Genomic DNA, 12351 nt, shown 5'->3' with positions numbered 1-12351 from the left:
TAAAGTCAAAAAATTGTTGCGATTATAATTACACATAAAACTAGCCAAGCCAATCTTTAAGTGGAACCGGCGCCGGTTTCGTTTCTGCGGTTTCAGCTGATCCACTTTTCTTGCGGTTTATTTCAGTGCAGTCGTCTCAGCTGTCGAAGGCGCGGCTGTTAGCGCGGCGGTGCTCCGAGTGATTTCACCTTCGTCGGCGTCACGTGCTCTTGGCTTCCTTCGCGGTTGCTATCAGACGCGGCGCCGTCCGAGGAGAAGGCAGCAACAGCGGCGAGTGGCTACGCTGAAAACGAGGTACCCGCGGTGTGAGCCAAAGAAGCCCCGCCGCCAAACTCTGTACCGATGGCTCGCGACTACCGGGTGCTCTCCATACAAAGCCATGTGGTTTCCGGATACGTGGGCAACAAGAGTGCCTGCTTTCCTCTTCAGGTGAGTTACGTGTTGTCTGCCTTTCTAATGTTTCCCTTTTATTTTTTCTTCTGTTCTGTCTTCGCGGAAAAACTGATCGCGCCCTCTTGAATTCGGCAGACACTCGGCTTCGAGGTGGACCTCATTAACTCTGTACAGTTCTCCAACCATACTGGTGAGTCGATCAGCTACACGTTCAGTATTTTTTCAGCTTCCCTATTCGTCATGCGATCTAGTCAAACTGATTGGTTGGAACTGCCAAAAGCGCAATCGGAGCCAATTGAATACCGGTCGGAATCAGTTGAATTCCAATTGGCTCCAATTGCGCCTTCGCCTTTTCTGACGGCAAGCCGCCCGTCAAAAAAGAAAAAAAGAGAGCAACAACAATTTATCCGATCGGAAGCCGCTTGGGCGTCATTTGGATCCAACTCATTCTCGGTGATTCACTGCGGTCACCAGAAATTCTTACTGTTGTGCGGCCGGGCGGCGCCGCTTAATCATAAGCGGTTATTTGCAGCTCATGAAGTGAGAGAGGGAGCAGATAAAGGAAAGATAAGGAGGTTAAGTGGACCCAAGTCCACGCAGTCTCATATATCCTGCACATGGGAGAGAAACTAGGGGAAGAAGAACACGATCCATAGGAAACAGCACGATTAAGCAGTACGAGACACAAGCACTCATTCTGTGGCTTGCCTGTTTACCGCAGTTTCAATTCAAGTGTGAACCACACCACCCAACTTGAAGTTTTAGTGTTCAGCATAAGATGTGCATACATATATGACTCTTCTATCTCTCTGAAGGAAGTTTGATTCTTCATGCCATTCTGTTCACGACATGTATATTGTGTTACTCTCTATAAAGGCACATTATATGGTCACAGTGGGCACTTTAGCTCCCAAGAAAAATTGTCCATAGAGCAAGTCATCTGTAACAACGAATAATGAGGAAAAACAAAAAGAGATATTCTGAAAAAGAAATGCTTTGTGATTACAGACTGCCTCTGTACTTCACTGCGGGTAGTGAAGTGGAAATAGGGCAATCTTGGAAGCTCCTGGTGTATTATTCTGATTGGCGTTATCTTTAAAATCATGTGGTGCAAGTTGAAGCACATTTGAAGCGCTTAGTGGTCCATGAAATGCGTGATGGTGTCTCTCGATATGGTGATGTATCTCCTACTACGACTGTTCACATCCCAAGAACTCTGTACTGGCTAAGAGCTGCTAAACGTGGTTTTCAACATAGCACACAAAGAGAATTTTCTCTGGAGCCATTCATGCAATGCGGGAAATGGTAAGGTGCATTGATTGGGCACTTTGCCACTGCAAAGCATGAAACTACATACACTCAAAAAGGCCATCATTGTAGCATTTGATCCGCCGCTGTGGCTCAGTGGTTATGGCGCTCGGCTGCTGACCCGAAAGACGCAGGTTCGATCCCGGCCGCGGCGGTCGAATTTCAATGGAGGCGAAATTCTAGAGGGCCGTGTACAGCACGATGTCTGTGCACGTTAAAGAACCCCAGGTGATTTCAATTTCCGGAGCCCTTCACTACGGTGTCCCTCGTAGCCTGAGTCGCTTTGGGACGTTAAACCCCCATAAACCAAACCAAACTCTAGCATTTGCACTTTCGCATTGCCTTTCGCTGGTGTTGCACACTGAAAATACAAAGGGTGGAACATCTGGTAGAGGTACTTGGGATTTTGTTCTCATCATTGTCCATAATAATGGGACAAAAATACTTAGTCTCAATGGGCTTTTTGCATTTTCATTCTGTCCATTTTCTTCTGGACAGTAAGTTTCCACATAACAGGGTGTAAAAAAACTTTGGCAGAGACACATAGGCTGCATACATGTGGGAATGCGAAAGCATTACTGTCCCTGGGTGCATTGACACCCCCCCCCCCCCCCCCCCACACACACACACACACATACGTGCATGACACCACCCAGAACACTGTGTAAACAGTTGCATCACAATTTTGATACAAAAATTGGCTTTTGAAAAAAGGAAACGGTGCAGTAACTGTCTCACATCTGTGTGGACACCTCAACTGAACCTTAAGGGATGGGGTAAATAGTTCGGGAAGGCATGCAATTGAAGGTGCATACATCCTGGGTTTAAATCCCTGTTGCAAGCTAGCCTCCAACTTATTGACTAGCACATGTAAACTATGCAATGAGACAGCACACAGAATGTTGTACTACAGGCGGTTGTGTCACAGTTTTGGTGCAGATGTCATGAAAACTGGAGCCACATGGAGGTCAGCCAGTGGTGAGTATATATAGATGAATGACACGTATAGGATTGTCTGAAGTGGCTGTGCTCGGCTTGCTATGTGCATCATACGTCCACCTGATGAGGTCACCTTGTTTTTCTTGCCATCGCTGTGATTTTCTGTGCCACCTGTGAGCACACAGGCACACCCACGCACGTTGCCAGCTTTTCTCGCAATGGGACTAGTAATGTTTTCGTATTATTAGATTGAGAAAGTTTGGTCCCCAGAAAAATTGTCCATAATTTGAGTTGTCTATGTAAACCGAGTTCATATCAATGGGGCATGGCTGTATATGCTTTTATCTGCTAAATACCTCACTGCCAATATCACAGATAACGATAAGTGTGTTTGCATTGTGGTCCAAATAATTATTTATACGGGAAAAAATTGTGGAACTAGCTTATTCTGCCATTTTCTAGGGTATCCAGCATTCAAGGGCCAAATACTGAATGCTGAAGAGTTGCAGGATCTCTATGATGGCCTGAGGCTGAATAGAATTACCAAGTACTCGCACATACTGACAGGTACTGTCATTTTCCAATCACAATATTTTTGACGGAAATGCACTGAACAATTGTCACGAGTTTCCAGACTTTGTTTTCAGGCTATGTTGGCTCAGACTCTTTTCTAAACAAGGTGGCTGATATAGTACAAGAGCTAAAACAAGAAAATCCTTCGTTAATGTATGGTAAGTTTTCACGATGGCATCTCTTAAAAATTGAACTTGCTACATGAAATGATTTGTAGGTTGCACATGGACCTATGCTAACTGTAGTTTTTGAATTTTACAGTATGTGATCCTGTAATGGGAGACAATGGAAAACTAGTAAGTACCTGCATTTGTTCTAACTGTTTGGTGTATTATGGTAATCTTATCTGGTTAAAAGAAATGCTGAAAACAGTGTATGAATAGTAAGAAAATTAATGACAGTTATCAAAATATTCGTGAAGGATATTCTGCTTTCCAGTCATGTGGAAAACAATCTTTTTCATTGCTAAAAAAGAAATGAAAGTACCGAAAACTCTCTCAGAGATGTCAGCAGGTGCAGCACAGCAGTAACGGCATGCACATTGTAAAGTAGTCTGTTGCACAGCTGTTGGTATCAACAGACATCCCAGTCAAGTTTCTGCATGGTGCCAGATGTCTGCTTCGTTTGTAAAAATCACCTGTGCTTTCTCCTTCTCGACTTCAACTAAGACATGGTGTAAGCATGTGCATTGCAAAAATGTTTAACTCAATGATTTTCTTTCTTTTTTTTTCCTTCACATCATACAGATATTGTCTGAGCCATTTTTCAGAGCTATTCATTTTGCCAATTTGCATGCTTGCATGAGCAGATATTAGCTGAAGCTTGTGTTTGGGCTTTGGTTGGTAGAGCTATCAAAGTTGTCCTTCAGAATCTTGTCCTTGACATTTGAAAATGTGTGCCTCTGCCCCCATGGGTTGTGTACACACAGTGCACGAGTTACTGTTCATGTGAACCCTTGTATGTGTAGCGCATTGCTTCAGTGTTCCTACACTGAAGTGAATGGGCACGGAGCGCATGGTAATTTGATAAAGAGTGAACGAGTATTTTTGGGATAAGTTAAATGTACCTGTTCGATAAAATGCTGTGCTGGTTCAGCAAAGTAGTCTGTCAACTGACTGCCTCTCAAAGCTTTTCTGTTAGTTGCTCCCTTGAGTTTCGAGTGGGTTTTGTGCACTTGTCCAGAAGTAACAGCAGTCATGAACAACTTGCTTGACTGAATTCTTCTGCATCGAAAAAAGCACTGAAGGAAGAATCTTGTCTGCTCTGTTACAAGTGCATCTGACGAGGGTGACAAATGTTTACCTACTCTTATTGCGTAGATTGTGTGGCGTTGTATTGCCTGTTTTCTAGAGCTAGGCTGGTTGCAAAAGTAGATGCGGCAGCGTGCTGTGTGAGTCAAAATGGTCGTTGACATATTCGTAGGTGGATTAGTGGGTGATTGCTAAGGTGCAGTTAGGGGGAGCGATCCATTTTTCGCAATGCGTTTCTCGAATTTTCTGTGTTCAAAAATATGGGGTTTCTCACGATTTTTTCAAAGGATTGCTCATTATGGGGTCCCCCTTTTTTCGTAAATTTGCCACTGGACATTTTAAACGAATACATTGACAGCTGAACAAAAGGCAGCCACATTATCTTCAAGGGCTAAGAAAGATCCTGCTTCCACAATATATTCACAGTGTGCTTGTTTCTTGAACAAAACTGAAGGGACCAACCTGACCTGGGCTGCTGGTTGAAATCCCATGCGGACACATGCCTTGAAGTATGTAGGAAATCATGCACACAGTTGCAGATCTGCGTCTATTGGAATGCTTGGTATACTCTTTGCTTTGTCTTAAGTCATGATATTTGACTTGCACATATGCACTATGGAATGTGACATCTGGCACAATATAATGCCACCTTATGTTGCAAGTTTGCACATGGCTGTCTTCCTTTTCCTTTGAGAAGGCTTTTGTCTCTGAGTGCAAGTGCCCTGGTAAGGTGCACTGGTTAATACCATGCCAATTACTTTAAAACTGTATTGACATTGCCAGTGTCTTTTTCATTCATCACAGATCTGTTCAGAAGCACCAACCATCTATTTAATAATGATATTTTTCTCACTTCTCTTTCATTTTAGTATGTGCCTCAAAGCCAAGTGAACATATACAGAGACCGTCTCATTGTTATGGCTGACGTGGTGACTCCAAATCAGTATGAACTAGAGTGAGTGTGACTAAAAATTGACTTTGGTTCACAGATCGCTTTTATCAGTTGGCAGGGAACCAAATGTCCAAGAGTGACGATTATAGAGTAATCCATTCACATATGAAAAACACTAGGCATCTGTAAAATGAGCCCATGTTTTAAACCTACAACAATGAAAGTGTTGCTTTCTGCTAGCCAAACTTCATTTCGGGCCACAGAATTCTAGAAGTAGCAGGATCTAATTAAGCGTGATTTAAACAGTTAGCAAACTGCATGACTGTGTGCACGTGTAAGATCAGCTGGCCTCCCATTATGGAGTTTGGCAGTCGATGGTGCAAGTGCGTCGGTAGATCATCAGACCATTTGGAATATAGAAGCGATGAATGCTGTATCTTTGACAGATACTGACCGAAGTCATAGGCCATCGACTTTTAGGTCAGGAGAAAATAGTGTTTACTTGCATAATGCATAATGAGAATTTACTTTTTTTTTTCATTTTGTGTAAAAGAAACGCACACCCGACAATGAGGGCTGGTGTTCAGCATGTTCACTTTATCTCGCCACGATTGGCCGCCGCCACCTATCTCAAAATCATCAGATCATGCCGCGACACAGCAAACATCTTTTAAAATGAACGATGCTAAACACTGGCCACACGCGGACGTAAGTGATCTAGGGACGCAACTTGATGACCGTGCACTTTTGTTGATGATGGATAACATACGGACGAGAGTGAGTGGAGGGGTGGATGGATGTGAAATTTTGGCTCTTAAAAAAAAATCTGCCAACTTTTTTCATAATGAACCCTCCTAAAAAGTTGAGGTGAACTTTTCTGGAAAAAAAAAGAAGTGGGTTTATTACATTGGTAAATACGGTACACAAGTAGTGAAAGAAATGTTCTCGAAAGTCCTAGAACATCAGCAGCACGGGCCGGTCACAGTCAGTGGTATTCCTTTCAGCTAGGACAAATCAAGACAACAGATGAAGTGATGCCCAAATACCCATCTGTTGTTTTGATCTGACCTTGTCTTTTCACATGCTTTACATCCAATATAAGTTATCAAGTAATCCATACCTATGCCTTACTGGGCTTCTAAATGGTCAAAGAAATTTGGACGAAATATTGGGATCCATGTTGATTATCAGGGTTGTGGTCAAAGGTAATTTCTTTAGTGTCTGCAGCCCAGCCTACTCGTTTTAAAGAAGTTAACGCTTATAGTAGAGATAATTTTCAAGGCTGCATAATAGTATAACAATGTTACAGTAACACTTTATGCCTGGCAATGCAAAACTCTTAAAAGACTTACGGAATTGCAACAGCAACAGTTTATGGTACGTCCACAACACAGCTTCAACATAGCCAGTGCCTGAAATTCAGTCATGTTGTCTTATTTACTTACTGCTGTAATAACCTTTAAACGTGTTCTTTAATGGGCCAGTACTCTTACAAGAAAAAAAGGAAGTTTGGTCGAGATCTGCCTTCTTGTGGATATGCCAGTGGAGTCCTTGACACATTTTGGACTCTGTGTGAGCTTATTTCAGCTGCAAGGCAAAGTGTGCTGTTACTTTTTTTTGCATGTGGTAGGCTCCTTTCCGAGAAGCAGATCACAACGGAGAGTACCGTGCTGGAAGCAATGGACATCCTGCATGCAAAGGGCATCCCCATTGTGGTGCTGACGTCGTACCGACCGAGTGAGACGTCCAAGGAGATCTACCTGTACGGCAGCAGCAAGAAGGGAGGCCAGCGCAGTGCTGTCAAAATCGAGATTCCTGCGATCGGTGCACAGTTCACTGGCACGGGAGACTTGTTGGCTGCTTGCATCCTGGCCTGGATCACCCGCACCAACAACCTCAAGGTTTGTCAGATGCACAACGGGGTAGCACTCATCACCTTTTTCTCATTATTGGTGAAATCGCCAGCAGCACAGTGAACACACAGTAGCCTGTGTACATAGTCTGGACTCAGATTTTCCATTTAGCATGCCATCATTAGTACATTGGGATGCGCCACAATAAAGCAGTTCTTTTTCTGATGTGTGTCATCCTACTCATCCGCTAATAGAATCTTGCATTAGCATATAATTTTTGCCATGCGAACTGTAAAAATTTTCTAATTCACATGTCAGAAGAATGTTAGCAGCCTACAGTTTGGCGTACCACACCTATTACCTTGCTTATTCCAATACTTTATTCCTTAGCAAAAGCACAAACTTTTAGTCATTAGACTCTCCCCGCCCCTCCAACAAAATGAAAATTAACTTTTTTGATATCTTATGATTTGTTTGTTCGTCATAGTGGGACAGAAGCTTGTCCTCAATTATATATCATGTGATGACCACAAGTAGACGGGCAAGATGTTCACTTCCAGACTACACATGTTGTAGGGCATCAGTGACTGCAGGAAAACCAGTTCAAGTTTTTTTCTTCTTCCATTGTCTTAGTCTATACAGACAGTTTGCATCTTATCAGCTGGGATGCTTGCAATGTTTATTGTCTTGGTAGTGTAGTGGGTTTAATTCCATTTGGTTTGGCCTGGTCCAACTAGGAAGCCTTGGAGAAAGCAGTGGCAACTGTACAGGGTGTACTGCTCAAGACGTTCAAGCATGCTTCAGGTGAGATTTGGCCTGTTTTCATTTCCACCTCTTTGAGCGGCTCCACTGAAATGTAATCTAATCTTTTGCTGTTGTTTGAAATCGATTTTCCAATGAATCGTGGTCCAAAATAAAATTGAGATGAATTAAAAATAAACGTTTGGCAGCAAAAAATAGCAGAGGTTTAGTGCTTGTTAAATCTAGTGATGTGTGTGTTAAGCATGGTTAAGCATGATTTGGCTTAGTAAGTAAATCTTCTACGGCAAATTCATTGGCATGCCTTAGTCTTTGCTGGTAGTGACTAAGGTGAAATGGTGAGACTGAGCGACCAAGCGCCAGCGAGCAGATGTTAAACCCTCGCCTAGTCACATAGTACCACACTGGCGAGGCTCCAAGCGAGCGCAGCTGCTGTGCCTCTTCACAGTCGGTCCGCCGCGGTGACTCGGTAGTTATGGTGCTCGGCTGCTGACCTGAAAGACGCGGGTTCGATCCTCGCCGCGGCGCTCAAATTTCGATGGAGGCGAAATTCTAGAGGCCCGTGTACTGTGCAATCAGTGCATGTTAAAGAATCCCAGGTGGTCGAAATTTCCGGAGCCCTCCACTAAGGCGTCCCTCATGTCAGGAGTTGCTTTGGGACGTTAAACACCATAAGACCATCTCCACAGGGGGTCACGTGCTATGACGCTGCTAGCCACACACCTGCTCCGTCGGCTCAAGGTCAAACGCACACCAAACTTGACCTTGGGAGTTGTAGTGTGAAGAGTAGAGCTTTTCGCTCTAAAACGAATCAGATCCCAACACCAGCATGAGTGTACTCATTTATTTAGTAGGTGCAAGTGTTGCTTAATCTGAAGCTTCACATTTGTTTCCCAGAGTACAAACTCCAGTAAAAGTTGGCCCCTGGCCTCATAGACCTAATCAGAAAGCACTTTGTACACTTGCAAACACCCCGAGAATTTCTTGTCACAATATATTGTGTTAGGCTTGAAGTGTGTATAGCAAAGAGGCCTTAAAAGGACAAGAGTACAAACTGAAGTTGGCCTGTATTTATGAGTGTGCGAATATTTGGAAATTTTGAATACTGAATCGAATATTTTCGTTTTCAATTATCTGAACGAATCAAATAGTTTATGTTCAAAATTATTTGAAACGAATCAAATGTGCTGCCAATTTTTCTAATGTTTTTTGAATAACTGGAGCGAAGTTTGAATAAGGTGTTGCCATATTTTTTTCCATGATTATTCCAAGTACAATCACCATACACACCACATACAATACTGTCGCGATTGGTATGCGTGGGGTGGAGAGTTCAGCACCACAGTGCGGTCCATTTGCATGGTGGTATTCGTAATCTTCGTACATGGCCTCAGAGATTGGACAGCGCGCCAGGGCCGAGGCAGGTTCAGCAAACCTGGCCTTTTTGCCTGACCTCGGAGGCCATGCCTTAGACGTAAGCTCTAGTCTGTCTCGTGCACCTAGATGTGGCAGTTGTTTATCTTCTGTTATCAACAGCCAAAGATAATTTTTCCTATGAGCATAACATGACAATGATAAAGTTAATACACTGACTTCTTGTTGTGAACCCCCAAACGGAGGTCAGTGTTGGATCTTTTAACAGATGCAGCTATAGCTGCAAAAGCAATGTTACACTGTTCCTCACGATTGCTCATAAAATATTAGTACAAGTAGCGAATATTTGCTGAAATATTCTATTTGCATTCGATTCATATTTGATCCGGTTTTTAGCTAAACTACTTATACTCGATTCGCTAGCAAAACTGCACTATTCGTTTTTTTATAGTTAGCACACCCCAACCTATATTGAATGACTACCACATTCTGATCACAGAGAGGCTACCCTTACTGCAAATGAAGCTTTCACTACCACCAGCAGTTTTTACAAGCAAACTGCAATGACGTCAAGTACTTCAAGTACTTTCTTGCTTGCGTATCTCTGTATTGGCTACACCGTATTGCCAACCATATCCACCGGTGATCACAGAGTCGATAATTCTCTTCTTGTTATCATCGATGTCACACGATTGAATAAACCGGTGGGAAAATAATGTTTTCATTTATTACTCTGTCTTAACCTTAGAGATTCACATTTCATAGTAAACTCCAATTTTCTCAGCAACAAATGCATTTTCTGCAGCCAAACAAACGTCAACAGAACCACGTAAGGCTAAACAATTGAATTTACAAAGAACAAAAACTGGATGGTGTAGTCCTCGGAGTCCATTTAGGCCTGCTTAGTTAGCCTATCTAACCATGTCTGTGAGGCTCATTGGTGCTGTCGGCACGGTTGCAGAGAAGGAAAAGGAGAAGGAAGGCGAAGCTGCAGCAACCGCCGTGCCTGGAGCTGAGGCAGGGGGTGGGACCGAAGGTGGCGCCGCTCCAGCCGCAGCAAAGTCTATGGCCCTGCTTGAGTTGCGCTTGGTGCAGAGCAAGGAGCACATCGAGAACCCGCACTCCGACATCCGAGCCATCAAGATCTTCTGATAACGTGCCACTGCTAGGCCCAAGAGACTCACGCAAGGGACGCGAATAAAGCCCAATTTATTTACAGCATTGGCAGTTATGAGCCACATCCGAGCTTTTTTTTTTTTTCAGGCACAAAGTGCTCAATACTGATTCAGGCATGGATGCATACCCGCATAAACTATAGCATGCAGAATAATCAAAACGCAGCATATTGCTTAGTGCGATTGATAACATTTGTTGTCCATCTCACCAAAGGACAATTTTTATGTTTGTGTAAGAGCCCGCACTGTCTTGCTCCTATGGTTGTGTCTGTATTGTGGTTGTTTTTGTGAATATATTCTGTCGTGGACAAAGTACCAGTTGCAAACCTGTGCCAACCAAGGATGTATCCCTGCCGATTGATGAATGATAAATCTTAATCACTCCAGCAGTACCTACACAAGGCACACTTGCACCTTTTCATCCAACTGCCCTTCAGAATCAGAATTTCAAAATTTACTCATGCTTACGCTTGCTGGGTATGAACTCTGTGAGAACTGTTGTTATTGTTATTTCTTTTCTTAGGGCCAAACGAAAGGCAATAGTTGCAGTGCGAGAGGTAATGGTGTGGCTGTTGTGTCCTGTGACTGTGCATTCTTGCCCTGCACAAATGTGATGTCGCATGTCGTGTGACGTGTCATGTGACATGTCACATCACATGCTATGTGACTAGACCGTATGGGGTAACACTGCTAAGATGTCTTAGAAACAGCTCTTGCTGCAACCTTTTTTTTTTCTGCCACTTGACTGAGAGAGACATATAATTGTTCAAGGAAGCTCAGATATGTTTTAGCATTGGTGTCCAAGAACTCTGTCCTTTTATTTTTGGCTCAATGCAACATTTCGTTTTTATCAATAGGACCTCATGTAAAGCACTATTTTTGTAAAAAAATTTTCAATCTACAGAACTTGTTTTTGTTAATGTTTTTGAATAAAACTGGTTTGTGCAAGATCGGAAGTAGACAAGTAGCAAGAAGACGAGATAACCAAGACGACACAAGTGCCTGTGTCTACTCGGTCTCTTCTTTGTCTGTGTGGTACTTCTTTACCATGATTACATTCAAACTGTCTACTTTAGTTCATAAATAAAGCTTGTTTGTGTTAATCTGATGGGTAATTACTCCTGTAATCTTAATTTCACGTCAGTTTTCCGTAAGTGCTTCAGCCATGTAGAAGCTGGGAATCCACAAGCATATTTGCATACTGCTCATATGTTCTAGAATCTATATACCGCCTCCGTGAACTTAGGAGTAAAACTGGCACACCTCTCAGCACATGGTAACTAGAATGATTTGGACTTTCTTGTACTGCTACTGATAAAGAACGGTAGCTTTCTCTGGTGATCTACTATATGCAGGTCCTTTCATTTATGGGTAAATCCCCGTTTCACCCAATCCTTGCATCCAAGAAAGCAGACTTCTTAAAATATGGTTTAAACTTGATTTACTCCCAAAAATTCATCATAAACAGGAATTTGACTTTTCGGCGGATGAAAAAGTAAGCCAAATTCATTATCCTTGACATGCCCGCCACAGCTAGCTGGCTATCAAGCAAGAATTTTACTCTGTCAGAGGGGAAAATAACTGGGAAAGCCAGGGAAATGGTGAGACGGTGTACCATTAAACTAAATAGCGAAGTTCTGCGTTCTGAGAGATTTCTCCACTACCTTACGTGCCTCTGCAGACAGTGAGGCTCCACGTTGTTGCCTGCTAGCGTAGCAATCTGCACAGTCATCACCCACTTTGGGCAGCTACTTGGTTAAGCAGCTTGCTCCATTGCATGTAAGGACACTAGAAACCATGCACAAAGAGTCACGAAAAAATGTCATGTTCTGGTG

At 43.0% G+C, this 12351-nt stretch overlaps 1 protein-coding gene across 1 annotated transcript; it reads left to right on the top strand.

Annotated features, from left to right (window-relative positions):
* The first annotated feature begins 71 nt into the window (after positions 1-71).
* Positions 72-11619, top strand: LOC144098445 (pyridoxal kinase-like). The gene is made up of 9 exons (XM_077631119.1): positions 72-429; positions 529-583; positions 3103-3207; positions 3288-3371; positions 3475-3509; positions 5333-5418; positions 6986-7256; positions 7946-8012; positions 10303-11619. The coding sequence occupies exons 1-9, from the start codon at positions 343-345 to the stop codon at positions 10491-10493; spliced, it is 981 nt and encodes a 326-aa protein (XP_077487245.1). The 5' UTR covers positions 72-342; the 3' UTR covers positions 10494-11619.
* The last annotated feature ends 732 nt before the right edge of the window (positions 11620-12351 follow it).

This window comes from Amblyomma americanum, chromosome 7 (genome assembly GCF_052857255.1).
Source record: "Amblyomma americanum isolate KBUSLIRL-KWMA chromosome 7, ASM5285725v1, whole genome shotgun sequence".
Taxonomy (NCBI): domain Eukaryota; kingdom Metazoa; phylum Arthropoda; class Arachnida; order Ixodida; family Ixodidae; genus Amblyomma; species Amblyomma americanum.
Note: the sequence above shows the minus strand (reverse complement) of the source record. Positions and strands in the feature narration are given on the sequence as shown.

Bases quoted from the DNA above. Each gene is read 5' to 3' on its own strand.
- LOC144098445 (XM_077631119.1), top strand. From the start codon at position 343: ATGGCTCGCGACTACCGGGTGCTCTCCATACAAAGCCATGTGGTTTCC. The intron at 3,208-3,287 runs GTACTGTCATTT...CTTTGTTTTCAG, and splicing joins GTACTCGCACATACTGACAG to GCTATGTTGGCTCAGACTCT. The intron at 8,013-10,302 runs GTGAGATTTGGC...GCACGGTTGCAG, and splicing joins GACGTTCAAGCATGCTTCAG to AGAAGGAAAAGGAGAAGGAA.